Below are 24,568 nucleotides of genomic sequence, written 5' to 3'. Positions count from 1 at the left end.
CACCTTGACACAATGTCTGTTATTATTAACATCTGTTTAGGTTTTTCCCTCCTGGACTAGCTGATGGAGGTTAGTGAGGTTCATTCACAAAGGACCAACTGAGTCACCTCCATGTCCTACACTCTACAGTGTCATGTATACAAAAGGATCTCAGAACATGTTTGTACGGTGAATTCAGTGGTTCCCCCTCATTCACCACTGATTTATTGAGTGCCTTCTGCATGCCAAGTACTGGGCTAGGAGCTGCAGATGGAGCAGTGAACAAGACAGGTTTCCTCCCCACAGCAAGAAGCGTACTAATTTCTAAGCCAGAAGTTCTCAAACTATTTTGTCTAAGAACTCTTTACTCTTAAAAAAATTCAGGATCCCAAAGAGCTTTTGTATGTGTAACTAACAAGAGTTACCATGTTAGAAACTAAAACAGAATTTTAAAAAATACTTATTAATTCATTTAAAACAACAATAACAAGCCCGCATATTAACATAAGTGACATTTTAATGAAAACAAAACAAAATAGTGGGAAAACACTGATATTGTTTTGCATTTTTGCAAATGTCTCTAATGGAAGATAGCTGGATTCTCATGCCGAACTAGATCTGTGCGATATGTTCCTCTGGTTGAAGTATAATACTTCCAAAAATACATTCCCCTTTCTCGTAAAAATTGAGAATACTAACACTCCGTCCCGAGCCCGGCCTCGCCCACTACGGAGACGCCTGACGCGATAGGACTGACCCACCAGGCTGGGCTAGCGGTGGACGGCTTCCGGGAGAAGGCGGGGCCTGGCTCCCAAAGGGTCGGTGGGGTTGCGATTGGACGACAAATGCGTCCTTCGGCGCGTTGGCCCCGCCTCCAGATCCCGCCCAGTGATAAACCTAACGCCTGCGTCCTAAGGAAGGTGGGCACTTCCGCCCGCCCATTGCGGAACCTTTTGTTCTAGCTCGCGTTTCCACCGAAACGACAAGGGCGGCCAAGGCGGAAGTAGTTGAGGCGTGTGGGCGGAGCTAAGCGCCGCTATGTCGGTTTCCTTGCTGCGGCGAGGTTTGGAGCTTTTGGGGGTGCCTGAGGGTGAGGAGCTTCTTCCCAGAGACGTCCAGCCTGGGCGGGAAGGCGGCAGGGGCTGGGGGCAGGAGCCCCGAGGGTGCGAACGATCCAGACCGGGCTTAGCCTCGGTGAATGGGAACCCTGAGCGCCCTCCGAACCGAGTCGGTTCCTCTCTTCCCCTACAGCCCCCAGGGACGCGCCAGGCCAAACCAAGACGAGCGAGGCTCCGATGAAGCGGACGCGGAAGGCAAAGGCGGCCCAGGCCCAGAAACTGCGGAACTCGGCCAAGGGAAAGGTGCCCAAATCGGCGCTGGGTGAGCTCGGGAAGGGGCTGGACGCGCTGCTCCCGGGGTCGGGGGGCGGTGCCGGGGAGGAAGGGGCGCTAGAGTGAGGGCTTGAAATGTTACCCAGGAGTTTCTAGAATACTTGCTGTGCGACGGGCGTGGGGCGGGACCCTGGGAACACGGAGGTGAACGAATCACATTGTCCCGCCCTGCAAGGTCTACAGCCCTAGTAGGGAGAGAAGCATCGAAGAGTTTCAAAATCAGCGTATGGTTGCTGTGATAGGGTCTATGCATTAAGACTGTGGTGCTCTGAGAGGGACTTAGAATGAAAGGCCAAATCGGGCTTCTCTGAGGAAGCAACAGTTAAGCCCAGACCCGATGGAAGTATACGAGTGAACCGGGGGAAGAGTATTCTAGAGAGAATGGCATATGCGGAGTCAGAAAGAAGTTTATTGCCTTTGAAATCTTGAAAAAAAAGAAGCCTGGTCAAAGTGACATACAGGGAACGAGGGTCAGAGACGGAGCATTAAATAAAATTAATACTCCGTGTGCCAGGTGCTGTTCTAAGCCTCGTACAAATGTTTGCTCATGTAATTGCTCCCAGCAACCCTGTGAGGTCGGCACTATCATTACCTCCATTTTACAGAAGCAGAAACAGGCCCCTGCCCAGATAGTACAGGTAGAAACCAGGCAGATTGTCTCCAGAGCCCTGATCCCACCTACTGCTTCAAGATGCTATGGCCTGGGCGGTGGTGATGGTGCGGAGATGAGAGAATTGTGCAGGTGGAAGATGCGGTGAGGAGGGGGCATTGATGGCTTCAGTGGTGAATTGGCTGTGAGGATGGAGGCAGAGGGAGTCAGCGAGTACGGAATGTCTTGGGGGATGTGGCGCCACTTAACGAGACCTACAGACTTGAGGAGCTGGAGTGGGCAGGAATGCAGGGTGTTTTTGACCTGTGGCAGGACTTGGTGAGCTCCTAGTGTGTCTTTGAATCCCCAGGGCCTCGTGCATAAAAGGTGTTCAAGTTGTTTGTTACAAGAACTATGAATTCCGAGGAAATACAGCATGAGCAAAAGTGTGGAGGCAGGAAAGTGAGCCTGGGTTGAGCCACAGTGGTGCTGGTGTGGAACAGGCACACAAGGGGCCCGAGGGAGGTCACTCCTCCATCCCAGCCCCCGCCCCACCACCCTGTCATGGCACATGACTGAGGACTGAGGGGACTCTCTCAACCCTCAGTGGCCAACCTAAAGAACACCTCTGTGGCTGCCACCTTGGTCTGAGCTACACACCATCTCTTGCCTGGATTGTTGCAGAAGCCTCCTAACTGGTCTCCCTTCCACTGCCCCCTCCCCCAGTAATCTTGTTCTCACCATAGCAGCCGAAGTGATCCCGTAAAATCCTGAGTCAGACCTGTCTCTCCTCTGCCCTGCACCCACCAGGGTGAGAGCCTGAGTCTGTCGGTGCCTGCTCAGGCCCCACATGATCTGCTCCTTCCAGCTTCGTCTCCTCGGCTTCTCCCCTCTCTGTCCAACCACTTTCTGTTCTTCAAGCACATTAATCACACTTCTGCTTCAGAGCCTTTGCACTGGCTGTTCCCTCTACCCAGAATGCTCTTCTCCCACAGTGTCACACTCTCTGCCTCCAGTCTTTGCTCAGAATTCATTTCAGTGAGGGCTTCTCAGCGCCTCCTGTTTGGAATTGCAACCCTCCCCCCAGCATCTCTCATTTCTGTTTACTATTCTCTTTTTCTCCATAAAATGATCACCCTCTGAAGTACCGTTTACCTTGTGTACCATCTCTCTTCCCACGGAATGGAAGTTCCATGAGGGCAGGACTTTTTGTCTGTTCTGTTTCCTGCTCTGTGCTCTTGCACCTAGAACAGTGGCTGACACACACACAGTAAGTGCCCAGGCCACCTTTGTTGAGTAAATCACTTGAGCAGGTGGAACCAAGGGGGACTTTGAGCAGGGTCTGTGTGGAGTGTGGTTTTGACAGAAGAGCCCAGGCTGTTGCAGCAGCCTGGGGAAGGGACGACAGGGCTTTTGGTAGGGCCATGGGAGGTGGGAGTGGGGTGGGGAGATGTCAGGAGGGGACCCAGAAGGCTTCCAGGGAGTGAATCTGAAATGATGCCACCCTGCCTGCCATCCACAGCTGAGTTCCAGAAGCGAGAGCGTCGAGGTTACCTTGGAGTAAACCTGAGGTTTATGACTAGTGCAAGAAGCACAGTGGCCGAATCCGTCACCCAGCAGGTTCGTCAGGGGGATGGGCTGTGGGAAGGAACCTGGGGGGTGAGAACTGAGGCTGTTCCTGGGATCTGTGGGAGTCTCAGCCCTGAGCATAGGCTGGAGGGTGGAGCCCCCTCCAGGCTCCTAAGAGCTGGACACCCCGCTGTGCTGTGAGGGGCCTCCCCCTGGAGGGCCGAGAGCAGTGTGGGGAAGGTGGGAGGCCGGGCCTGGCCTTGCTCCCCTGGGACCCCTGTGGGCCTCCGCTGGCTCCTCTGTAAATGGAAACCACACGCCCTGCCTCCCGGGACGGTGTGAGGGCCAGGTGAGAGGGTGGCACTTGGTCGGCTGCACCAGGTTGTGTGGCTGCAAGTGGCTGGGAGTCCCCACCCAGGGCTCCTGACTCTCACACCCCCCAAGATTGTGTGCCAGGACCGGGGCCGCAAGGCCTGTGACCGGCCTGTGGGCAAGACTAAGAAGAAGAAGAAGGCCGAGGGCACCGTGTTCACCGAGGAAGACTTCCAGAAGTTCCAGCAGGAGTACTTCGGCAGTTAGGCTCCCGGGAGGGCACAGCCGCCTCGGACCTCTCAGCCTGGCTCAGGAAAGCCGTGGAGTGGAGGCTGGCACGGAGCTGGCGAGCTGGAAGCCCAGGGGAGGACCTTCGCTCAGACCCGAACTGACATCTGCAGGCTCGGGAGGTACCACCTGCCTGCTGGAAAGGAACACATTGGACTGTTTTGTCTGCTTTGGCCCAGGGAGGGCCTCGGGGCTGTTTGCTGTGGAGAGGCCTGTCACTGGGCCCTTGGGGACCACACCTCTGATAGGATGAGGGCCGCTGGGTGGGCTTCCAGGTTCTAATAAACGTGGCCCAGGGGCTGTGTGTGCTGCTCTAACAGGGTGTCTCCCGCCGCCTCTGGCACCGAGGAGCCTTCCCTCCCTCCCCCACCTCCCGGCTGGTTCTTAGGGCTCCAGGTCAGAAGTCCTGCAGCCCAGCCCCGGCGCAGATACCACCAGAGAGCAGTTCACCCATCCGCAGACCCCGCAGGCCTCCTCTCCCTGGGGTGGCAGCCCCAGCTGAGAAGGCAGCTCTTGAGGAAGCTGAGGGAGGGAGCATGGCTGCCTCAGCCCAGTGCCCAGGGCTTGTGCCCTTGTGTGTTTTTTTGGGGGGGGGGGGGCAGGATGAAAGGCCACTTTTTGTTTCTCTGACCTCTGTCACAGGAGGTGGGGACTAGTGGGGCGACTCAGGAGGTGAGCTCAAGAAACAGGGTTTTACACGCAGGTCTGCCGAGCAGAAGGGTGGTGCTGGGCCCAGAGCTGCACCACCAGGGGAAGGTGGAGGCCGGGCCGCGTCCGGCGGGGGCAGCGCAGGGCAGGTGCTGTTGAGCAGATGCCCGAGTGAGCGGGTGGTGCTGCCCAGCTGGGTCTTCAGTGTGGCACTGATGACAAGTCCTAGAAGCCCAGGGGTCCCTTCTGGGGAGGGGGCCCTGGAGGCCTCCAGGCTGCTCCGTCTGGCTCGCCTAGTGCCACCCCCCGCACGCCTAAAGGCTCCCTGGGACACGTGTTGTCTGGTAGGGGACTTCTGAAGGGACCCTGCCGTGGGCTCTTCTGTGCAAGAGAAGGAGAAGTTTTACCCCTCACACAGCCAGACCCCGGCAGGGCTGTTCCTGGTTGCTATCCAGCTTTCCATGCCAAGTGGGGACAGGAGGGGACCACAGAATTGCCTGAGGCAGAGTTGGCACCTGTCCTGTCTGCAGTGCAGGTGGCCTCCGAGAGTAGGAAGCAGACCAGCCATCCAGGAAGTCAAGGTGGGCAGAAGAGGTGTCGTGACTCCAAACCGGTATTGCGCCACCGTCCTCAGATGGCTTGTTCCAAGAAGGGAGAGGGGGTGTTTTCCCAAGCTCTCCTCCTGCCTGCTGAGCTTCGCTGACCCCTGTGAGGAGAGACACTCCGGTGTCCTTGGAGGCTCATTCCCTTCCTCTGTTAAGCATCTTAGCAAGCAGCAGCCTCAGCTTCTTGCTTTCTCTCACCAGTTCTCTGAAGAACCGGCTGACCAGAACCTCTAACGGGCACGCACCTGCTGTTACGTCATCACGAACAGGTTCCTGCCCCCTCCCCAGGTGTAGAATGAGGGGCCTGCCTCTGCGGGAGGGTGAGAGCAGGGGTCCTGCGCTTCTCTGCTTGTGAGTTTCCAGTAAGTCTTAATGTTTGTGCTGAGTAGCACCAGTGGGTGTGTGTCCGTGACCCCAAGGCATGACTGACGTTAGCGTTCACCCGACACTGGTCCTATGGGTCGGGGTGGGGCCCCACAATCTGCTGTTAACAGTCACCCTGGACGGCTCCGTTGCAGGTGGTGAGAAGGCAGCGGGTGGGGGCCCTGGGGAGGCGGGTGCTGGCGATGGAAGGAGAAGGATGTGCCACCGGGGAGGGGTGCTGGTGCAAGAGCCACACATGGGGGTGCTGACCATGAGCCGCGGACCGGGTGACTGACAATCTTTTGGGAAAGGGACAGGAACCAAGTAAGAGGACACTGTGGTGCCACACTGAGGGCTGGGAGGAAGAGGCCTTCCCTGATGGAGCGGCTCTATCACTGGTGGTTTGGAGGAGCTGACACATTTGCCTAGAGGAGACCCAGGAGGGCAGGACTGCCACGTGGGACCTCCGCCAGGGTGTGTGTATGAGGCTTAAGTTCCTGCAGGAGCTGGGCGGATCCCCATCAGGTGACATCTAACACAGCTGGGGCCAGGGAGCCCTCCTAGAGAGGTGGGTGGGACCGTGTGCCCATTCCTCCGAGGCTTTTTTCTCAGGGTGCTCTCTCCATTCTACGTCCACAACTTTCCCTGTCCTTCGAAGCCCAGTTCAGGGCAGTTAAGACCTCGAAGATCACCAGGTCCAAGGTCCACATGTGACACCTCCCTTGGTGCCTTGGGGAAGCATTCCCATCTGGGCCACCACCATTACTTCTCCCACATTACCCTCTGTTAAGCATCAGCCCCACCACAGGAGGCAAAACAGGCAAACGCCCATAACCCTGGGTTCAAATAGGCTCTACGACTCCTCCAAACGCCCTCTACCGTAGGACCTGTGTGCCTGGTGCCCCATCTGCATCACCCTCATCCCAGCCACTCCTCTACAGTCTTTCACAATGGAAAAATGGTCCTCCCTCAGCAGGCCCTAAAGGACCCAAGGAGAGAAACCTGCGCCGGCTGGGCTCAGACTCTTGTACTCAACAAAAGATGACATCTCCCTTATCTTGCAATAAAATAAGTTACCAGCCAGGACTGCAGGGCCCTTTCATCCCGACATCAGGGATGGCAGGCCTTCCAGCTCGCCGAAGATGCCAGCCAGGGAAGCAGCCAGCCTTTCGGCCCTGCTCTTCCGTTTGTTCCAGCAAGAACCGAGAAGCCATCTTTCCCTGAACAGACCCTCCTGGGAAGGCCTCTACAGAACTACAGCAGCTTATCAGTGAAACCGAATCCCCTTGTGCCCAGCTCAGACTGTGGGGCCTCATCTGGGTACTTACTGTTGGCACAAAGCAACAATCATGCGGGAACAGGGGGAGCCCAGGCTCCACTTCTCTGCCACCCTGCTCCTTAATAAAATTCCCCAGCCTCACTCGCACCCAAGGGTGCTTAACATCGAGTCAGACAGTTTTTGGTTCTGGGGAAATCACCCAGCCACCTACTAGGGGGGTATCTAGCCCAACTCCGTCTCAGGGGTCCAACTGGTCATCAGTGACCCTGACATACAGCCCAACAGTGTCAGAAAAAAAAATCTCACCCTGGGCTTAAATTCCAAGTCCCGATAGCCAACCCCAAAGCAAACTGGTGCTTCTGGGGATTGACTGGGCTCTTTACCAGAGGCAAGAAACCAGACGCAGCAGTCTGCAAAAGTACTTTCACTACAAAATAATTTATTAAAACACACAGCTTCAGCACTAGCCTATGTACAAACACACACCCTCCTGACTACCCTACAGCTAGGGGGTCCTCTTCTTCCCCCTTGCCTTGCGGACCTCTTCTATTAAATCTTTCAGATACTGGATCTCCTTGGCCAAGGAATCTGCCTTCTCTTTCAGAGCCTCATTCTTCTTTTCTAGCTCTTTACATTCACCAGTGAGGGCCTCCTGCTCTGCCCTCTTCTTCTGGCGGTACCTAGTGGCTGCTGTCTTGTTCTGCTCCATTTTCTTCAGTTTCTTATCTAGTTTCTCACCCTTTACTTTCGCTGCTATCATCTTCTCTCCAGGAGGGTCATAGGGCTTGGGGCGGGCAGAGCCACCAGGGGCACCTGGAGATAGCAGGCTTCTATTTGGAGAACCCCTGGAGGTAGGGGGGCTATGCTGGGGAGAGCCCAGATAGGAGTCAGGGCTCATACAGATGCCACTATCATTATCTGAGGGGGCATCCTCTTCCTTTACGCACGGAGGGACCAGCATAAGGTAAGCAGTGGAGTCTGGCTTCCTATCTTCTTCAGACGTCACTTCACTGCATAGCTCTAAAGTAAAAGAATGATCTGGAGTGGAGAACAGGGCCCCTGGGGAGAGGGGAAGAGGCTGCAAGAAAGTGAAAGGGGCACCCTGGTCAGTTGTTGGCAAACTTTCTGGAAGATGGCCTATTGGGTTCACAAGCTGAGGGGACTCCTTAGTAGCCTCCTGGAGTAGGGGGTCAAAGAGATCACACGTGTCATCCAACGAGGCCAAAAGCTCATCTGGCATGGTTTCCAGATCATCTATACCCAACAGAGCATTAAAATCAAACTCCTTCAGATCCATTTTCTCCACCATCCAATCTGTCCCAGAGAACGCATCCTCTGCAAAAAATTAAATAGAGTTGGAACCAATGAGTCAAATGTACAGGACTATCACCAGATCCCACCAGCAGATAAAAGCAGCCCACTCACCCTTGCCGTTATCTGAGGCACTGACCAACCCATCCATAGCCAGCCATTCGGAGAAGCCCGCCTTAGCCTTGTCGCCAGAGAACCCATGAGGTTTGAAGTGCTTGGCCACCTCCAGGTAGTCATCTAGGAGACCCAGGCTCTCTTCAGCCCCCAAACCCGACTGGTCGAAGGGGGACATGAAGTCCACCACCAACACCTCGCTGCTCAGGAAGCTCTTCTCGGCCATGTCGCGAGGTTTTGGTGGAATCGAGGAATGTGCTTAACTCGAAGGTGTCTTTGTCGGTTACAGCAACGCTGCTGCTGAATGCCTTGAAAAGCCTGAATACAAATCAGAAACCAAGTCCCATTAAAGATTAGCTGGCCTGAGAATTTCATCTTTTCATCCATGAGGCAAGATGGCCAAAATAGAACTCCATTCGGTGTTGAGAATCGGTACCACGTGGCCCCAGGGCCATCGCGTCACCGCCGCGTCCCTCAGGCTGCACAAAATGGACGCCCGGCCGTTCCCCCACCGGCCAGAACAGGAAGCCGCCCCACCCGCACGTCCAAATCCGCCTCTGGACGCCCGACCCCGCCCACGCCCCCCGTGACTCACGCGGCGGCCGCCGCCGCCCTACCACGCCGCCATCTTGGCTGCTGCCACGTTTCGCGGGGCACCAGGTGGAAGCCGGCGGGTTCGGGGGTCCGGGGCTGCCGGGGGCTCCCGACCCAAGGGCGCCGGCGTTTTGGGCACACCCAAGCAGGGGCCACGCATTATGGGCGCTCGTAAAACCACTCCCGCCTCCGCGAAGCCGCCCAGCCGCCGGCCGCTCCCAAGCAGGCAGAAACCCCTCACCGACCCAGGGGTGCACGGCCAGAGCAGCGCAGGCCCAGTACTTACGCCATGGCTTAAGCCGCTGGGGGGTGCCGCTGCAGAGCCTGGTGCTGCTGCCGCCGCTGCAAAAGCCAATGCTGCCGCAGGCACTGCTGCCTCTAATACGCCATGGTGGCTGCGGACGCTACGGGAGCGGAGAAAAGAAGGCACGCACTCGCACGGAGAAATCACATATATAGACAGAAGGAGAAAAAATGGCGGCGAGACGCCGAGCTCGGGGCCTTTATAAACTCTGCTCCCTGTGAGGACGCATCACAGACCATATCCTTCCGCCGCGGTCACGTGACTCGCGCCTCCCACCCACGCATTGCCATCTATTCGACGGCCCTATCGTTTCCAATCTCCGACTTTTAAGTCTAGGGCGTAGCTGTGAAGAGAGATGAATTGTTTTTATTTACGGCCTCAAGAAAAAGACGCACTACTTTACAAGGATTTTAAGATGAAAGGGTCACTCCCGTCCGCCGCCGGGGAGCGCGGAGGGATTCGCCACACTCATTTCCGGCGTTACTCCGAAGGGCGGAGAGAGAAGTCTTTCATCCCAAGAAAGGTTTTTACTGTGAAGTACGAGGTCTCCTAGTTCTCGCGCGATATGCTGGAGGAGAGCGCGCATCAAGATGATTGGTCAGACATGGTGAGTCGTATATATCTCGAGTTTCTATTGGCTCAGGCCGCTGATCTGCGCGGGAAGGGGCGGAGCGGCCGACGGTTCCCTCCGTCTGGTTTTGCGGTTTCTGTGGTTTTCTCTGTGACGGCGCTTTGCAGTGGCTTCCTCAGCCCTGCCCACCCGCAGCCGGTCAGGATTGCCCCAGGCAGCCCGGGCCCAGTGCGTCCCAAATAGTGGCGTTAGGCCCCGCCCCTTGCAGTCCTTTCCTGCCGTCCTCAGTGAAGCTCCAAACTAGCGACCAGGTTCAGGCCCAAAAATGAAACTAGGCAAAAGGAAATGTCATTTCGTGTGCGTTTTCACACACAAACACTTGCAAAATACTGAGGACGTGCAAGCCCTTCAGTAGTTGAAAGGGGAGGCTGATGACCTCAGTCGAGATCACTCGATCTATGCGCACCTACCATCAAAGGCGAGTCGGGGAAATGCGTAATCCTATAGTCTATCGTATTTTTACATATCCGTTTAGCTAAAATATGTTTGCTATTTTATTGAAGAATGCAGCCTATCACAGGGGAACTTCTTTCAGTTTATGTAGTTTCAGTTCCTCTAAGAAGAAAGAGAGATTTTATTCAGCTGCTCTCTCTCACTCTAGGGTAGTTTCAATTAGCTCCCAACGCTGTGTAACTCCCAGGCATAACCGCTTCCCAGCAAGTCCTCCTAATGCCCAATTGCCGGAGTTTGTGTATTCGGAGGCCGCAGTCCAGGTCAGGCCAACAACTTGCTCTCTCTACTGGGGAACTGTTAAGAGCAACAAGAAAGCCCTCCCCCACCCTCCAGCCCTCTCGTCAGACACTGCAGGGGCGGAAACCTTGAGTTTCTGCTTCCATTCCTTTCAGTAAGCCCTACAAATATTATTTCTGAGGACTGATGTCAAAAATTTGGGAAGGACTGTCCTACATTACTGACCATTCATTGACTTGATTCAGTCTAGCCCAGCAATTTTACAATGGTAAACTGAGGACTAAAGGGATGAAGGGTCTTGCCCAGTGAAGGCAGTATGGGGTAGGAGTTAGAAGAGATTTTAGGGGCAAACCCCCCAAACTTGGCTCTTCCATTTATTAGCGGAGACATTTTGGTTGAGTGACTTATCCTCGCTGAGTCTCAGTTTCCTGAGCTGTAAAATGAAGCTAATGGTGAGTATCCTTGCACTTAGAATGAAGATAATATAAGAGGCACTGAGCTTAGCGCCTGGTATCTGATAAGTGCTGGATAAATGGTTGCTATTACTACCATTATTAGAACTCAGGTCTCTGACACACCTCCCAAGGCCCCCTCCCCATCTTCATTACATCATCCTGCTTCCTCAGAGGACTATTATTAACTGAAATCAACAACTATAAACAACTGTTATATGCAAAGCATACTGGATGCTTGATGTGGTTTTTTTCTCCCCTTGGGGAATCACGAGTATCTAGATATATATAAAGCATCTAGTCTTTCAGTGCAAAGGCAGTAAGAATCCCTGAGCTACTACTCAAATCTTAAAAAGGACCCTCGGGGCATGTCCTCCTTTCGCTGTCAGATGACCATGCAGATGGCTGAGAATTAAAAGTAATGCCCCAGGTTGACACTGCAGAGGGGTGGGAGAATGACTCCAGTGGCACCTTGTCCCATCCTTTCTATTATGGTGACCCAGATCAGGCACTTCAAAGGTTCTCCTAGCTGCAAATGGAGAACCAGTCCCACTCCTGTAGGAAAATGTTTCATACCACACACACAAGTCAAAGCTGTTGGAAAGGAGACTTTAATTTTCTTCTTCCCATGCTGTGGAAGGACAGCATGTTCCCCAGCTTTATTTCCTCCCTCAAGGAGAAAAAGGACAGTAGTTTTCTGGGTCTCAGGGCTAAGATGCTTCTATATGGACCTAGCCAAGACAGGACAGAAAGACTGGTGACTGATTCCAAATCTATCAGCTAAACACATCAACTGCTTATTGAAGGGCAAGCAAGTGACTGGAAGGCAGGTTGTGGACTTGGCCTCAGGGGCCAAGCACAGAGAGCATAACGTGATCAGAATGAAAAGGTAAACACCACGCTATATGCAGTTAACCCCAGAACTCACATCCCTGGTATTTTGGCCGCTTAGAATCAGCTAAGTGTATCTACAAGGGCTACAGCCTCACAGCTCTAGTCCTAAGTCCTCTTTGGCCTTGAGCTTCAGCACGAAGAGCAGGGTTCTCACAAATCCTGTGAGAGCAGAGCCTCTGGACACATGCAGGGATCCCAGGCCCCCCGGCTCCTCTCCAGGACCTTTTGATCCTGAAGCTGATTCCTTGTCAAAACCATCTGAGCTCTCAACTTGAGTGGAGTAGAAGGGGGCAAATTCAGCTAATCTGGAGTGTGAACAGGACCACCAAGGGCTGAGCCTAGGAGGAAAGACTGTAGGCCTCACAACAGTTTTTCCAAACATGAGCTTCAATTATTTTTTTATTTGAAAAAAAAAAGTCACAACCAAGCATATAAAGAAAAATACTGTTGTCCTGAACTCACATTTTAGGAAGGGGCAACAGGGAAAAGCAGAATACACTTTGGAATTGATTGGGTTTTCAAGATGATGAGTCTTTCTTCAAGCATTAGGCTAACTATGTGCTTTGCTAACCTGGATGGTGCAAAAAAACTTCCAGATGGAGAAGTAGGAGCAGATGCTGTTACTTCAGGCAAACGTGGGAGTTACTGAGTAGAAAGGCAGAAAAGCAGGAAAAGGCCCTACATATTTCCCCAAAGATTAAAAAAAAAAAAATGTGTGTGTGTGTTGGGGTGGGGGGTATTCCCCTCCTCTAACCAAGAATCTCAAAGCACTGGACTGTCGTCCAGGTATTACGATGAGACTTGCCCCATCTCAGTCAGCAAACCCACCAGGACCTGAGCCAAGGATTCCCACCGCTTCTAGTTCTGAGGACTTCTAAGAGGTTCTTGCTTGTGAAATGGCAGTTATGGTTTTTGGTTTTGTGAAACATAGGTAAGAGACAGAGCTGCCCTTAGAAAGATGCTCTTTAAGAGGAGATAAACTCAAATCACCATTACACTTGGCTTTGATAATTTGGGATTTGATCTTTAAAATCTTTTCTTTTTTGAGCTCTCCTTCCAATGTTTTATATGGAATTTGGTCAGACTCCAGCTTGGGAAAATTATAGGTTTTATAATATTCACATTGGGAAAACCAAATCCTTTATCTGAATGAAGACAAACCCATGCTTTTCCAACACATTCAGCCCTCCCCTCTCCCTTCCCTCCAGTGACACTAGATGGGCGCAATAGAACCGTCAGTGCCAGGCTCCACCCTCTGTGGACATCCTCTACACCAATCCCCCAGGGTAGCACTCAGGCATATGGAGTGTTTCATAAACTCCAGGTTGATTGTGATGAACAGCCAGGATGGAGACTCTCTCTCAGGGCTCTGGGCTTTCTATTTTTCATTCTCTCTCAATGTCTTCATACAAATGAAACAACTGAACCATTTTAGGGAAGCTTCACATGTATATGAGAGAAGAGGCAGGAAGAGTCTCCAAATATAGCCAAGGTTAACCCTAGTTCTCAACCTCCTAATCCAGGACAAAAAAGGGGACAAGAAGCTCTACCTTAAATTCAAAGGGAAGCTAAGGTTTCAATGCTATTTAAAGAGTCATTTCATGTCGCGGTCATTGGGAAGGAATGAGACAGCTGCAGAGAGCTTCACCAGAATCTCACTGATGGAGAGGTAGTAAGAATAAAATTAATAATAGGATTTGATGGGAGGAGAACAAAATACTGGATGGGCAGATCAGAAACAGAATTATCATCAGCCTCTTGGCACAAACAGGAAAAAATAAACACAGAACAAGAAGATGCACTGACATTGTATATTAAACTTTCCTCCCCACTCTCAGGATACTTTTTACATTGCAATAAATAGTGCAATTCTAGCAGCGGGAAACAAGAAGGAACGTGGCAAGTACCCACCTCCCTCTCAGATGTGTTTTAGCCATACGCTCTCTTCCTAGGTAGCACCGGTTTCCCAGGTGCTGGGTGAGAGACAGGACAGGGGGAAGAGGTCTGTGCATATGTGCCTGCCCTCTAGCCTCTGGAGGTGCCTGGAGAGCTCAGCAAACATCCCCATCACATTCCTGTGACAGACACTGGGGAGCGGACGGCTGGCTGCTGGGCCCGTTCTTCCTCTAAGGCAACATCCTAGAAAGGCAGGGCCTGACGTGGGAGAAACATGGTCACTGACGTTCAGCCGCCTGTCTAGCTGAACCTCTAGCACTAAGACTGTGTCCTTGAAGGCCTTGTCCTAATTGGCAAGAAGGTGGGGAAGGGGCAAACAACAGCCCCTTCCCTCCCGGTCTTTGTCTGACTCCCGCACGCAGTGGTGCCGGGCTGGACCAGCCACAGATGAGGCACAGACATCAGGCACGCAGACCCTTTCCACCACCTCCAGGTTCCCCCACTCTACACTCTCACTGATGGCCACTGAGAAACACAGTCTCCGAATAACTACGCATCCAGTTTATCTTGAGCCCTCGCTCCCGTGTGCGGCAACAACAGTGCTCCCATGAGAGACCTTCTTAGCACTTCCGGATATGAGCTGGTCGAGAGGTTGGTTGGGGGGGGCCCGGGGGGGGATGGGCTTCTTTTCCAGGAACCTGGGTCAAAGGCCAGCTTTTCCACCAGCTTTACCCCTAGAAACCCTAAATACTGTCTGGGCGCTCTCTGCAGAGTTCAGTTTGAAACATGCAATCATAACTTCAGTGACAGTCAACTACAAGGCAGCATCTTGATTAGGCAGATGTGCTCCAGAAAAAAAAGCAAAACAGGTGTGAATAGGTGGAAAAAGAGAAAACACTGAAAAGGGGCAGGTGGCAGGGCAGACACAGCAGACCTGTGCCGAAATGCAAAACACCAAGTGGTCTCCACAGCTCAGGCCACTGCTCCACCTTCTCAATTCATTCCAAGAAACACTAGCCTGGAGCAAGGGGGAGGGGAAAAGTAGGGAGCACAGTGTTTGGTAACAAAAATAGAAATGGTTGGTGATTAAAGAGGAGAGAGGGATACCTTTCTAATCAGCATGAAATGCCCAGGGCGATGACCAGCAAAGACGGGAGGCACCTAGGGACCCTGTGAGGCATCAACTATGGAACCAAGTGTTTCTAACAGAGAATCCAGGGCCTGACCGCTCGACACCTGCCTTCACCTGCCCTACGTCTGCAGCAGCACCTCTGGCTCAGACAGTGAGCAATAGAGAGTGTATCCCAATTCGTCTATTTCCTCAGGGGTAAGCTCTGCAAATAAGTTCACCTTGGGGTTTAGGGCGCTGGGCAGAACTCCGGCCTCCAAGTAGCTGATGAGTCCCCGCAAGGCCTGCAGGAATCGGTCAGCCAGCACGTCGGGAGACCAGTCAGCCTCCTCCTGGGCCGCGTGGAGGATGACGTTGGTGAGCTGGCTGGCAGTGAGGTGGCCCAGGGCCGGGGTGGACTTGCACACGGCCTTGAGGATCTTGAGGCACAGAGAGCGGCAGCCAGAGTCGGCCTGGTCCAGAGCCCGCAAGCGCGCCGTCTCGGCAGGACGCAGGCTCAGCCGCCACAGGTTGTCATACTGGGCTAGCCGGTGTGGTTTGGCCACCAAGACAGTGTCACCAAGGGTCACCGACGGCAGGAAGTCAATGACGAGATGCCTGTCGCGCTCATACTGCACTTCCAGAGTCAGAGCCTCCGGGGGTGGGGCCGGTCGAATCACATAGTCCAAGAGGGACCCGATGGCCGGCCAGTTGATGGAGCCAGCCACCACCTTTTCGAACGTGTCTGCCACTGTCTTTGGAGAGAGGTAGCCCCCTACTACACAGCGGTCCCAGTAACTACTACCACGAGGAAAGTACTCTGGGTTCTCCCGGCGCACCAGGAAGAAGCCGGGGACGTTCATGATGGTGTCCTCTCCGGGGATACACGACCACAGGTTCTGCTCCAGCACAAGGGGCACGATGAGTTGGATGTGGTCGGCTGTCACCACCTGGTGGAGAAGAATTAAAAAGGTCTTGAGGGATTTAATCTGCTCAAGAGCCAAGTTTCCCCAAACACAGGTCCCACCATCTTATATCCCCCCAACAAAAAGGGGAACTAAGAATTCTTCCACGTGACCATATCAATTCAGAGTGTGGATTTCAACCCAGGTCAGTCGGACACTGGCGCCCGTGCTCATTCCACACACCACGTTGCCTCTGGACACAGAAGTACACATGACATCCCCCAGGCCTCGACGGCTCGAAGGAAAGCCAGAAAGGAAAGATAGGGACAAGAATATAGGAAGGAGGAGGCCTCTGACAGCTTGCTAGAAGTTGTGAGTATGACTAAAAAACAAAAAACGTTAAAGGCAGGGATCTCCAAATGCTACCGCAGTATGTGGAATTCAGACGCAGTAGGACTAACCTTTCCGGCAAGCCTGAGAGACTGATCTCCTATACCAACAGCCCTACTGAGAAGCATCCTGGTCAGTACAACCCTGCCTTTCGTAAGAACCCCCTGCTTACCTGCAGGTCATCATAGAGGCTGCCACTCAGGTACATGTCCCGAAGTGGCATGTCAGGCAACTTGGCCCGCAGGAAGCTCCGGAGCTCCGCACATATGTCCACGGCAGCTTGCTTGGCCCGAGCCTGCTCGCCAGCAGGGATGGCCGCCCGGTTCCGGTAGTAAGTAAGAAGTTTCTCCTGCAGGGACATGCGGAGTCGTGACTTCTTCAAGTCTACCTGGCCCTTCCTGGCCAATGGCTTGGGCCGGGGCGGGCAGAATGTATCTGCCAAGGCAAGAGAGAGAGGCACGTGAGCTCTTCCCGTGCTTGCTCATCCACGGCTGCCTCAGCCCCAAAGGAGACGGGCTTGGCACAAAAGGCTAGCATGGTGCCTGGCATGTATGTCCCTAAGAAATGTGCTGAATGCATGAGTAGCACTGAGAGCCCCAAGGTCAGTCCCAGAAGGGGTACCAGCCTTCCTCACCTGTGTCAAAGGCCGAGGAGCCTGTGGGAAGGGCCTGTAGGGACCTGCTCAGGCCTGTCTTCATGTCCTTGTTGAGCAATCGGGGGGAGCCCATCCAGTTTGGTTCTTCCCAGCTCCTTTTCCCTGAATGGCTCAGGCGGGTGGGGCTGGTAGGGGCACTGATTGCCCTATCATACATCTGAAACAGCAGAGAGGACCCAGCACATGACCTTCTTTCCTGTTTCCCTCCTTCCCAGCAGCTTTGCCTTAATGAGTTCAGCTACTATTTTTCAATAACTTTGTTTTATTCTAGATTATGGAATACTTTGCTCCACACAGAAAATCTCAGGAAATACTAAATGATATAAATAAGAAACAGATTTATCCATAATGTCATAACCCAGAGATAATGGTTAATATTTTGGTATATTTCTTTCTGAAAAAATATATTTGTGTAATTAGAATCCTCCTCTATATATACTTTTGAAAACTGATTTTTTTTACGTATCATTTTTATCACTCCCCCATATCACTAAAAATGAATCAGTGTTGAACATTATGGTACAATTTCTAACTATACAACACTGTACTTTATGAATGTACTGTAATGTCAAACACTGATCCATTTAACAATACATCACTGAATGGCTGCTCTGTGCCAGGAGCTGTTCTAGGTGCACAGAATAAAGCAGTAACCCAGAGACCCAATCCCTGCCCTCATGGAGTTTGCAGTTTAGCAGAGGGATACAGGCAATACATAATCCAAGCTAAACCGTGCAGATATAGGTGTTAAGGAAAGTAAAGTAGGAAGGAGAAATAGGAAAGATGTGTGGTGGGAGTCCTGCTATTTTAAATAAGGTAGTCAAGGAAGGCTATTTTGATTATTTGCAATTTTTCACTCGCTGGGATAAACTTTTTATTTGTATCTCCAACAGTTTCTTTAGCGCGGAGTCCTAAGAAGCAGATTTACTGAATCCTCTTAAGGTCTCGTCTAATAATGCCAAATTACCAAGTTACATTTCCATTAGCAGTAGCAAAGTCTTCTTCTAAGTCAGCTCCACTCGGCAGCCTCACCACCTCTCCAACCCCTGGCTGAGTGTACTTACCCGCTTAACCGCCAGTGTAGCAATGCCCAGCATGGCTGCTCCACCCACCCCCAGCACCAGCCGGGCATTGGAGAGCACAAAATCAATGGCCGTCCCGATGCCATTATCATCCTTCTTGCTTTTGCGCTCACCAGCGCCTGCCATTGCTCACCTGAGAAGGAAGGCAGAACACAGCCATCACCACCTTGGACCTTGGGAAGCAGCCCTCCTCCTCCCTCCCCCATCAGGCCAGTCCCCAACAATTTCAGGGTACTCTGTGAGTTCCAGGAACCCAAGTCCTCCGGCCTCTAGCACTCCATGTTCTAGGGTCAGGAGGGAGGTATCGTGTCCCTTGATGTATCTGGATGCGAGGCAGAGGAAATGATCATGCTAGTCATGGGAAAGCCTCCCCACCAATCTACTGAGATTACAGAGAGCGATAATAAGCTCACTGTCAACCCTTTCTCGTATGAGAGTGAAGTACCCCGCCCCCACGCAATACAACCCTCCGGACCCCTTCCCAACATTACAATGCAGATCATATTTTGATCCTCTGACCACTGCTTATGGAAGGTTAGACCTGAGAAGGTGTAAATTAATTAGAGACCCATCTAATCCCATCACATCACTTCACATGTAGGGAGGTGACTTGCCAGAGGTCCCAGAGAAAAGGAATGACAAAGCCATATGCAAAACTCAGGCCGCCTCTCAACTCCTAGCATGATGGTTTTTCTACTGTATCATGTTTCCCCTTACCCAAGTCAAACTGTTCCTATTCTATGTATTTTCTGCGAAAAATAATAACAACAACAACACAGACTAAATACCCTGGCACACGGAGACAAAACTACAAGTCCACATGTGAGAAAGATCCAGAGAAGAAGAGAATTCTGTGGACAGGCCCACTTGACAAATGCTTTGTTTCTTGGGGCAAGTGTGCAGGGGCACCACAAGAAGCTCAGGTGAGCCTGGCACTGTGACAGAGACTGAGAGTAAACAAAACGGTCACTGCAGACTCAGCTGTTAACTGGAAAACAAAATATCCACCTGCTCAAGTGTGCTTGGAAAATGAACTAAAAATGTGGTCACCTAAGCGGAGATCAGGGGCACAAGGCAGAAGAGGCTGGCCTCCGTACAGTGCTGGAGCGAGGCGAGCACGCCTTTGCTCCCTGGCAACGACGGGGTCATCCTGACTGAAGTTCCCCTGGTCTCCCAGTAAGCGCACTTCCCATGCAGTTAGAACCCTGGGCCTGACCCAGATAAAGGATGGCAAAGTGGCTCAAATCTGAGCACTGCTTTTAACTCTGCTACCCCTCCTACCTCCCGTGTCCTGTACGCCAGGAACCACGTAGGGAAAAACAGTTGTTTACCATTCACCAATATACCTAGAACGGGAGGACAGAGAGGGACAAGATCACTGGTGCATCTTCCAGTGCCAAGTAGCATTCTTTCTAATACCCTTACAACTGGGTATTGCTAGTGTCGCATGTCATGCCCCGGCCTCCCCTGTCAACAAGAGAGAAATATTTCTGCCTCTACTTATTCCAGCAATTGAGTTAACTAAGAGTCGCTGTCGATCCCAAAATTATTGTTTCCCAACTAGAGTTCACAACCATGGCACTTTTCTCTTCTCCACCTTTTACCTTCGACAGGAGCTTCAGGTTTAGGGACGTAATGAGAAACTGCTTGGCCCAATGAAACATACTCCCACTTCAAATGCACAGAGCAAACAAGGCTGAGGAGGAGAGTTAAACTCTGTATCTACAGGTGGGGTCAGGCAAGAACTCTAGTCATCCACCCTCCAGTGGCCACTGAGACAGAGATGGGACATAAACTCATCTGAGGCAGAGTAATCCAATCAGGACAAAGGTGATCATTACACAGTTCCCGATACAAAACCATTGCCACCGTTTTATTGCTTTTAAAACAAAAGAACCTTTAGAGATGTATTTACAATAGGGAGGACCACCCTCTAAATCAGGGGACCCCAACCCCCTGGCCGGTAGTGGTCCACAGCCTGTTAGGAACCAGGCCACACAGCAGGAGGTGGGTGGTGGGCGAGGAAAAGCTTCATCTGCCGCTCCCCGTCGCTCCCATCACCGCCTGAGCCATCATCATCCCCCGCCCCCGCCCGGGCCGGGGAAAAATTGTCTTCCAACCGGTCCCTGGTGCCAAAAAGGTTGGGGACCGCTGCTCTAAATGATCCTTGCATGTGATGCAGCAGAGCAAGAAGGGCACATTCTCCCTCCACACAGAAGCCGGAAGGAGCCTCTCTGGCTCCTTGGCCCCTCGGCCCCTCTGAGCCTGGGTTTGAGTCGGAAATCTTGAGATTGAGCACTTGCCTTTGAGCCCTGACTAATTAGCTGGGTGCCCTCAAATGAGTTAACCCCTCAGCTATGTAATGGGGATAATGATGCCTGCATGGCCTAAATCATAGGGTTGTAGTGAGGAAAACATATCTACTAAAATACCGTATGTGAACACTTTATACACCATAAAAGGACTCTACAAATGTGGGCCATCATTAAGTCTTTTAAGATCTCCATCCACAGGACAAAAGGTCAACTTCCAGAAGGCAGTCAGCAATCCAGACTGTCCTGTGAGTTACATCTTACCTTCTGAGACTGAGCCAGGAATGGCCTATGAAACCCAAGCTGATGCTATCCTGGGCTTGAGACCAAAACTATGAAGTTGAGCAAGCTTGGGAAAAGGCTTTTCTACTCTAGTGCAATATACTCCCCGCCCCATCCAAGGACCAGGTGATGTCAAAGATCTGGTGACCTGGAAGAGGAAAGAACACCCACAGCTCCCACAGGGAGATCAAAGTTTCTATTCTAAAACTGAACTCAGTCTGTTCCAGTTGAAACTACTTAACCATAGTCTACCCTCCACTCAGGCTTTGCCGCACTACCTGGGAGCCTGCAGGAGGTGGGAGCTCTGCCTGGCAAGGAGAAGGGCCTGGAGGAGCCCTCTTGTTTAATGCATTTAGTTCCAGTTTTACAAGATGAAAAAGTTCTGGAGATCTCTTGTGCAACAATATGAATATCCTTTTTTTTTTGTTTTTAATTTATTTATTTTTGGCTGCGTTGGGTCTTCGTTGCTGCGCGCGAGCTTTCTCCAGTTGTGGCGAGCGGGGGCTACTCTGTTTTGCGGTGTGCAGGCTTCTCATTGCTGTGGCTTCCCTTGTTGCGGAGCATGGGCTCCAGGCGCGCAGGCTTCAGCAGTTGTGGCACATGGTCTCAATAGTTGTGGCTCGTGGGCTTTAGAGCACAGGCTCAGTAGCTGTGGCGCACGGGCTTAGTTGCTCCGTGGCATGTGGGATTTTCCTGGGCCAGGGCTCGAACCCGTGTTCCCTGCATGGGCAGGCGGATTCTTAACCACTGCGCCACCAGGGAAGTCCCCACAACATGAATATTCTTAACACCACTGAACTGTACACTTACAAACAGTTAAAATATTGAAAAAAAAAAAAAAAAAAAAGAGGAGGCAGAACACTGACCTGGTGGGCAGGGCTGAGGATGGGGAATGTGAACTCTAGGAACATCTCAGACAAGTTGTTTAACCTGTCTCCTTAGATACAAAAGTGGGAATAGAAATACTCATCACCCCATTACAGTGGGAATGATGAGTAATGGAGGCCCTGTATCTTCCTAGGATGACAGCACAGAACTGTGAAAATTCCAACTTATTCTCCTTGAAAAGGGCATATGACTTAAACATCTGGCTTGAGTACACTTGAGAAGAGCTAACATATACTGAGCGTGTACCGTGTGCTGGGCATTTTACACCTATTAGTTCCCTTAGTTCCAACAATCCCATGAGATCAGTCACATTGTTACCTCCAACTTACACATGAAGAAACTGAGGCAGAGGTAAAGTGGTGGCCCCAGGTCACCGTGTCAGAAAGTTGTGCAGCCAAGAGTTGAACGTGGAGCTCACGGGGCTGGGGAGTAGCTTACAGGGGTCCAAGTAGCCTGCAGCCCCTCCTCGTACACGTCTCTCTGCTAACCACTCGGACTCGGCCGTACGCTTCCCAGGGGCATTTTGGCTCATTCCCTGCTGTGTCCTCAGGGCCGGCAGTATTTGACACATAGCAAATATCTGTTGCATGAATGAGCTACTGATTCTATGGCTTTTTTTTTCTGGGCGGGGGGGGGGGGGCGGGCAGTGAGGAGGTGGTAGCAGCACCTGTAACCCAACTCAGTCAAGATACTAGGAACACAAAGCCTTCAGTGTTCACTTCCACTCTCCCTGGGCAGGCAGGCCCTTGTGGGCATCATCTCTCACCTGGCCCTTTACTCCCCAAAGCCAGTCTGCCCAGCAACCTGAGTGGCCGAGGAGGACCCAAAGCCATTACGTCAGGCTCCTCCTCCTGCTTTCCCTCTGTTAAAGACAGCGCCACCCACCAAGCTGGCACGCCTAACACCTCCCGGTCATCGCTCGCTCCTCTCTCCTCCTGCTGCAGCCAGCGTCCGCCTGGTGAAGTCCGCTGCTGCACACAGTGTGCTCACGGGCCACCCGGCCGCCACAGTCCCTCCAGCTCACCTGGTCGGAGCCGCGGCCTCTGGTATCCCCTACCAATGTATTCTCCATGCCGCCACTGCCACGATCCCTCATCCACGCCATTCCCCTGCTGACAAAGCTCTGATGGTCTCCCTCTGTCAGGTGTCACAACCTCCTCAAGAGGGGATTCGATGTCCTTCCAGACCTGGTCCAGCCTCAACTCTGGTCACCTGCCTTACAGGTGCACCACTCGAGCCACTCTGGACTCGGGTTTCCAGACTATAAAATGTGAGTCTCTGTTTCCAACTCCACACTTGCTTACTGCCCGTCTGCCCGGCAAGCTTCTATTTCTCACTTGAGGCAGACCTCAAATGTCCTCTTTTCTATAGCCACCTGTGATTCCTCCACTGCCACCCCGCCCCCAAGGCACAGTTCTGGCATCATCCCTGTCTCCAAGCTCTTTACCTGACCTCTAGCACAGAGCTGTTCACCCTGGAATTACCTCCCGTCGATCTCCACGAGACCCGTCCCTTGACGGGCCACGTCATTCACCTCAACCTCAGAGCCTACCAGAATGCCAGGGCCAGAGAAGGCCCTCTGGGAAGTTGCTGAATTAAACACAATCATTTGGTTACAGTGGGACTATCACACTGGCATGGGAACTAAACAGAACTAACATACCACTGGCCAACTAACATACCACATTCCAAGTACTTTGTGTGCATTATCTCTTTTTTTCTTTTTTGGCCGCGCCGTGCGGCCCTCAGGATCTTAGTACCCAGACCAGGGACTGAACCTGGGCCCTCAGCAGTGAAAGCGCAGAGTCCTAACCACTGGACCGCCTGGGAATTCCCGAGTTGTCTCATTTAATTCTTGCAATAAGCTGAAGAGGTAGGTACTGTTATTTTACAAATGAGGGAATGGAGGCCTAGACAGATTTAGTGATTTACCCTAAATCCCACAGTTGTTAGTAGCAGTGTCAGGAAGGCACCGTCCTCCGAGGTCTGTACACTGTGCTTGCGTTAGAGACTGTTGCAACAGAGTCTAGTTATGTTTGGGGAAACATGATCTTGCCCTCAATAGAAGTGAATCTACCAAAGAATGAGGCAGCCAGGAACTGAGTTCTAATAGTTTTAACCAATGTCTTTTCTAGCATTTTCACATGTAAAATGTTTTATGAAACAAAATGGTCTCCTGGTGGGGCCTGAAACTCAGGGCCTTTTTTTTCTTAACAAGGGAACATACTGCTGTTAATATGTTTGTATTTCCTCCATTGATTTATGACTAAAGGACTCTGGTCACTAAAGGAAAGGTTCTCCCTCTCCTGGACCCCTGCAAGAGAAAAAATGAAACCTACAGGAACAAGGGCCTACCTACCTGAGGCTTCTTACCGCATCTGTGAGGTGGAGGTGGGAGAGAGGCAGGCGTGTCTATGGAAGGCACTTTTGTCCTCTTTCCCTTGGAATTAGGATGGGAGGGGAAAGGAGAGGATCCTAAATAATCCCTCCCAGTTTGCTGTGGAGGAATACCAGGCCCTTTTCCAGCTGCCTCTCCCGGGCCTCAGGATCCTCTAGCTTCTGATTTTTCCGGAACTCACGGCGGATGGAGGCAAAGTAGAAGTCTCGGTCAGTGTAGCGAAGCTCTCGGCCTTGGCGCAGCAGAGCCCGGTAGAGACTCAGCACCGCCTCTCGGCTCCATGGGGCCATGGGGGACTGACAGGGGCTGGGCGTCAGGCTATACGCAGAAGGGAAGAAAGAGAAGCCTAGAATCAGAATTAATGATGGAAGGGCCTGTGGAGATTATCTAATTCAGTAGTTCTTAATCTAGGTCTTAGAGACCCCCCCAAGGTCACAATATGACTTAGTGGCGGGGCTGGGACTGTATCCCACCCTACCGCCTCCTGCTCGTGGGAAACTACCAGTTACGCTGAAAGGCCAGGGCTTGGAAGCTGGGCTGTGCGTGCTTGAATCTTGGCTCTGCCACTTATCTGCCACATAGCTTGGGGCAAAGTACATAACCTCTCTGAGCATCAGCTTCCTCACTCTTAAAATACAG

The 24,568-nt window shown here is 52.2% G+C and overlaps 4 protein-coding genes across 5 annotated transcripts; 1 reads left to right on the top strand and 3 right to left on the bottom strand.

Annotated features, from left to right (window-relative positions):
- The first annotated feature begins 911 nt into the window (after nt 1-911).
- RPS19BP1 (ribosomal protein S19 binding protein 1) lies at nt 912-4,445 on the top strand. The gene is made up of 4 exons (XM_004279505.4): nt 912-1,069; nt 1,231-1,359; nt 3,482-3,579; nt 3,973-4,445. Exons 1-4 carry the CDS (start codon nt 1,018-1,020, stop codon nt 4,105-4,107), a joined length of 414 nt encoding a protein of 137 aa, XP_004279553.1. The 5' UTR covers nt 912-1,017; the 3' UTR covers nt 4,108-4,445.
- Nucleotides 4,446-7,442: 2,997 nt separating this feature from the next.
- On the bottom strand, nt 7,443-9,534 carry ATF4 (activating transcription factor 4). The gene is made up of 3 exons (XM_004279504.4): nt 9,329-9,534; nt 8,449-8,766; nt 7,443-8,358 (listed from the first exon to the last, which is right to left on the bottom strand). The coding sequence occupies exons 2-3, from the start codon at nt 8,672-8,674 to the stop codon at nt 7,529-7,531; spliced, it is 1,056 nt and encodes a 351-aa protein (XP_004279552.1). The 5' UTR covers nt 8,675-8,766; nt 9,329-9,534; the 3' UTR covers nt 7,443-7,528.
- Nucleotides 9,535-11,714: 2,180 nt separating this feature from the next.
- Nucleotides 11,715-18,175, bottom strand: LOC101283179 (mitochondrial dynamics protein MID51). Of its 2 annotated transcripts, XM_049693923.1 has the most exons (5): nt 18,032-18,175; nt 16,947-17,124; nt 16,485-16,747; nt 15,260-15,967; nt 11,715-14,255 (listed from the first exon to the last, which is right to left on the bottom strand). In XM_049693923.1, exons 1-5 carry the CDS (start codon nt 18,173-18,175, stop codon nt 13,962-13,964), a joined length of 1,587 nt encoding a protein of 528 aa, XP_049549880.1. In that variant the 3' UTR covers nt 11,715-13,961. The 2 variants fall into 2 exon arrangements, with proteins under 2 accessions (XP_049549880.1, XP_004279551.1); XM_004279503.3 differs by having other exon boundaries at nt 11,715-15,967.
- Nucleotides 18,176-24,006: 5,831 nt separating this feature from the next.
- Nucleotides 24,007-24,219, bottom strand: LOC125960386 (MIEF1 upstream open reading frame protein). Its single transcript, XM_049693938.1, has one exon. The coding sequence runs from the start codon at nt 24,217-24,219 to the stop codon at nt 24,007-24,009; it is 213 nt and encodes a 70-aa protein (XP_049549895.1).
- Between the last annotated feature and the right edge of the window lie 349 nt (nt 24,220-24,568).

The sequence above is a fragment of the Orcinus orca genome, chromosome 11 (assembly GCF_937001465.1).
Source record: "Orcinus orca chromosome 11, mOrcOrc1.1, whole genome shotgun sequence".
Taxonomy (NCBI): Eukaryota; Metazoa; Chordata; class Mammalia; order Artiodactyla; family Delphinidae; genus Orcinus; species Orcinus orca.
This window is presented reverse-complemented; position numbering and strand designations above follow the sequence as displayed.

Coding starts and splice junctions, on each gene's coding strand:
- LOC101283179 (XM_049693923.1), bottom strand. CDS start 18,175: ATGGCAGGCGCTGGTGAGCGCAAAAGCAAGAAGGATGATAATGGCATC. Junction 15,968..16,484: donor GCCTCTATGATGACCTGCAG/GTAAGCAGGGGG, acceptor CTTCTCCACCAG/GTGGTGACAGCCGACCACAT. Junction 14,256..15,259: donor CCAGCGCCCTAAACCCCAAG/GTGAACTTATTT, acceptor CTTGCCAATTAG/GACAAGGCCTTCAAGGACAC.
- RPS19BP1 (XM_004279505.4), top strand. CDS start 1,018: ATGTCGGTTTCCTTGCTGCGGCGAGGTTTGGAGCTTTTGGGGGTGCCT. Junction 1,070..1,230: donor GCTTTTGGGGGTGCCTGAGG/GTGAGGAGCTTC, acceptor CTTCCCCTACAG/CCCCCAGGGACGCGCCAGGC. Junction 1,360..3,481: donor GGTGCCCAAATCGGCGCTGG/GTGAGCTCGGGA, acceptor TGCCATCCACAG/CTGAGTTCCAGAAGCGAGAG.
- LOC125960386 (XM_049693938.1), bottom strand. CDS start 24,219: ATGGCCCCATGGAGCCGAGAGGCGGTGCTGAGTCTCTACCGGGCTCTG.
- ATF4 (XM_004279504.4), bottom strand. CDS start 8,674: ATGGCCGAGAAGAGCTTCCTGAGCAGCGAGGTGTTGGTGGTGGACTTC. Junction 8,359..8,448: donor TGCCTCAGATAACGGCAAGG/GTGAGTGGGCTG, acceptor AATTTTTTGCAG/AGGATGCGTTCTCTGGGACA.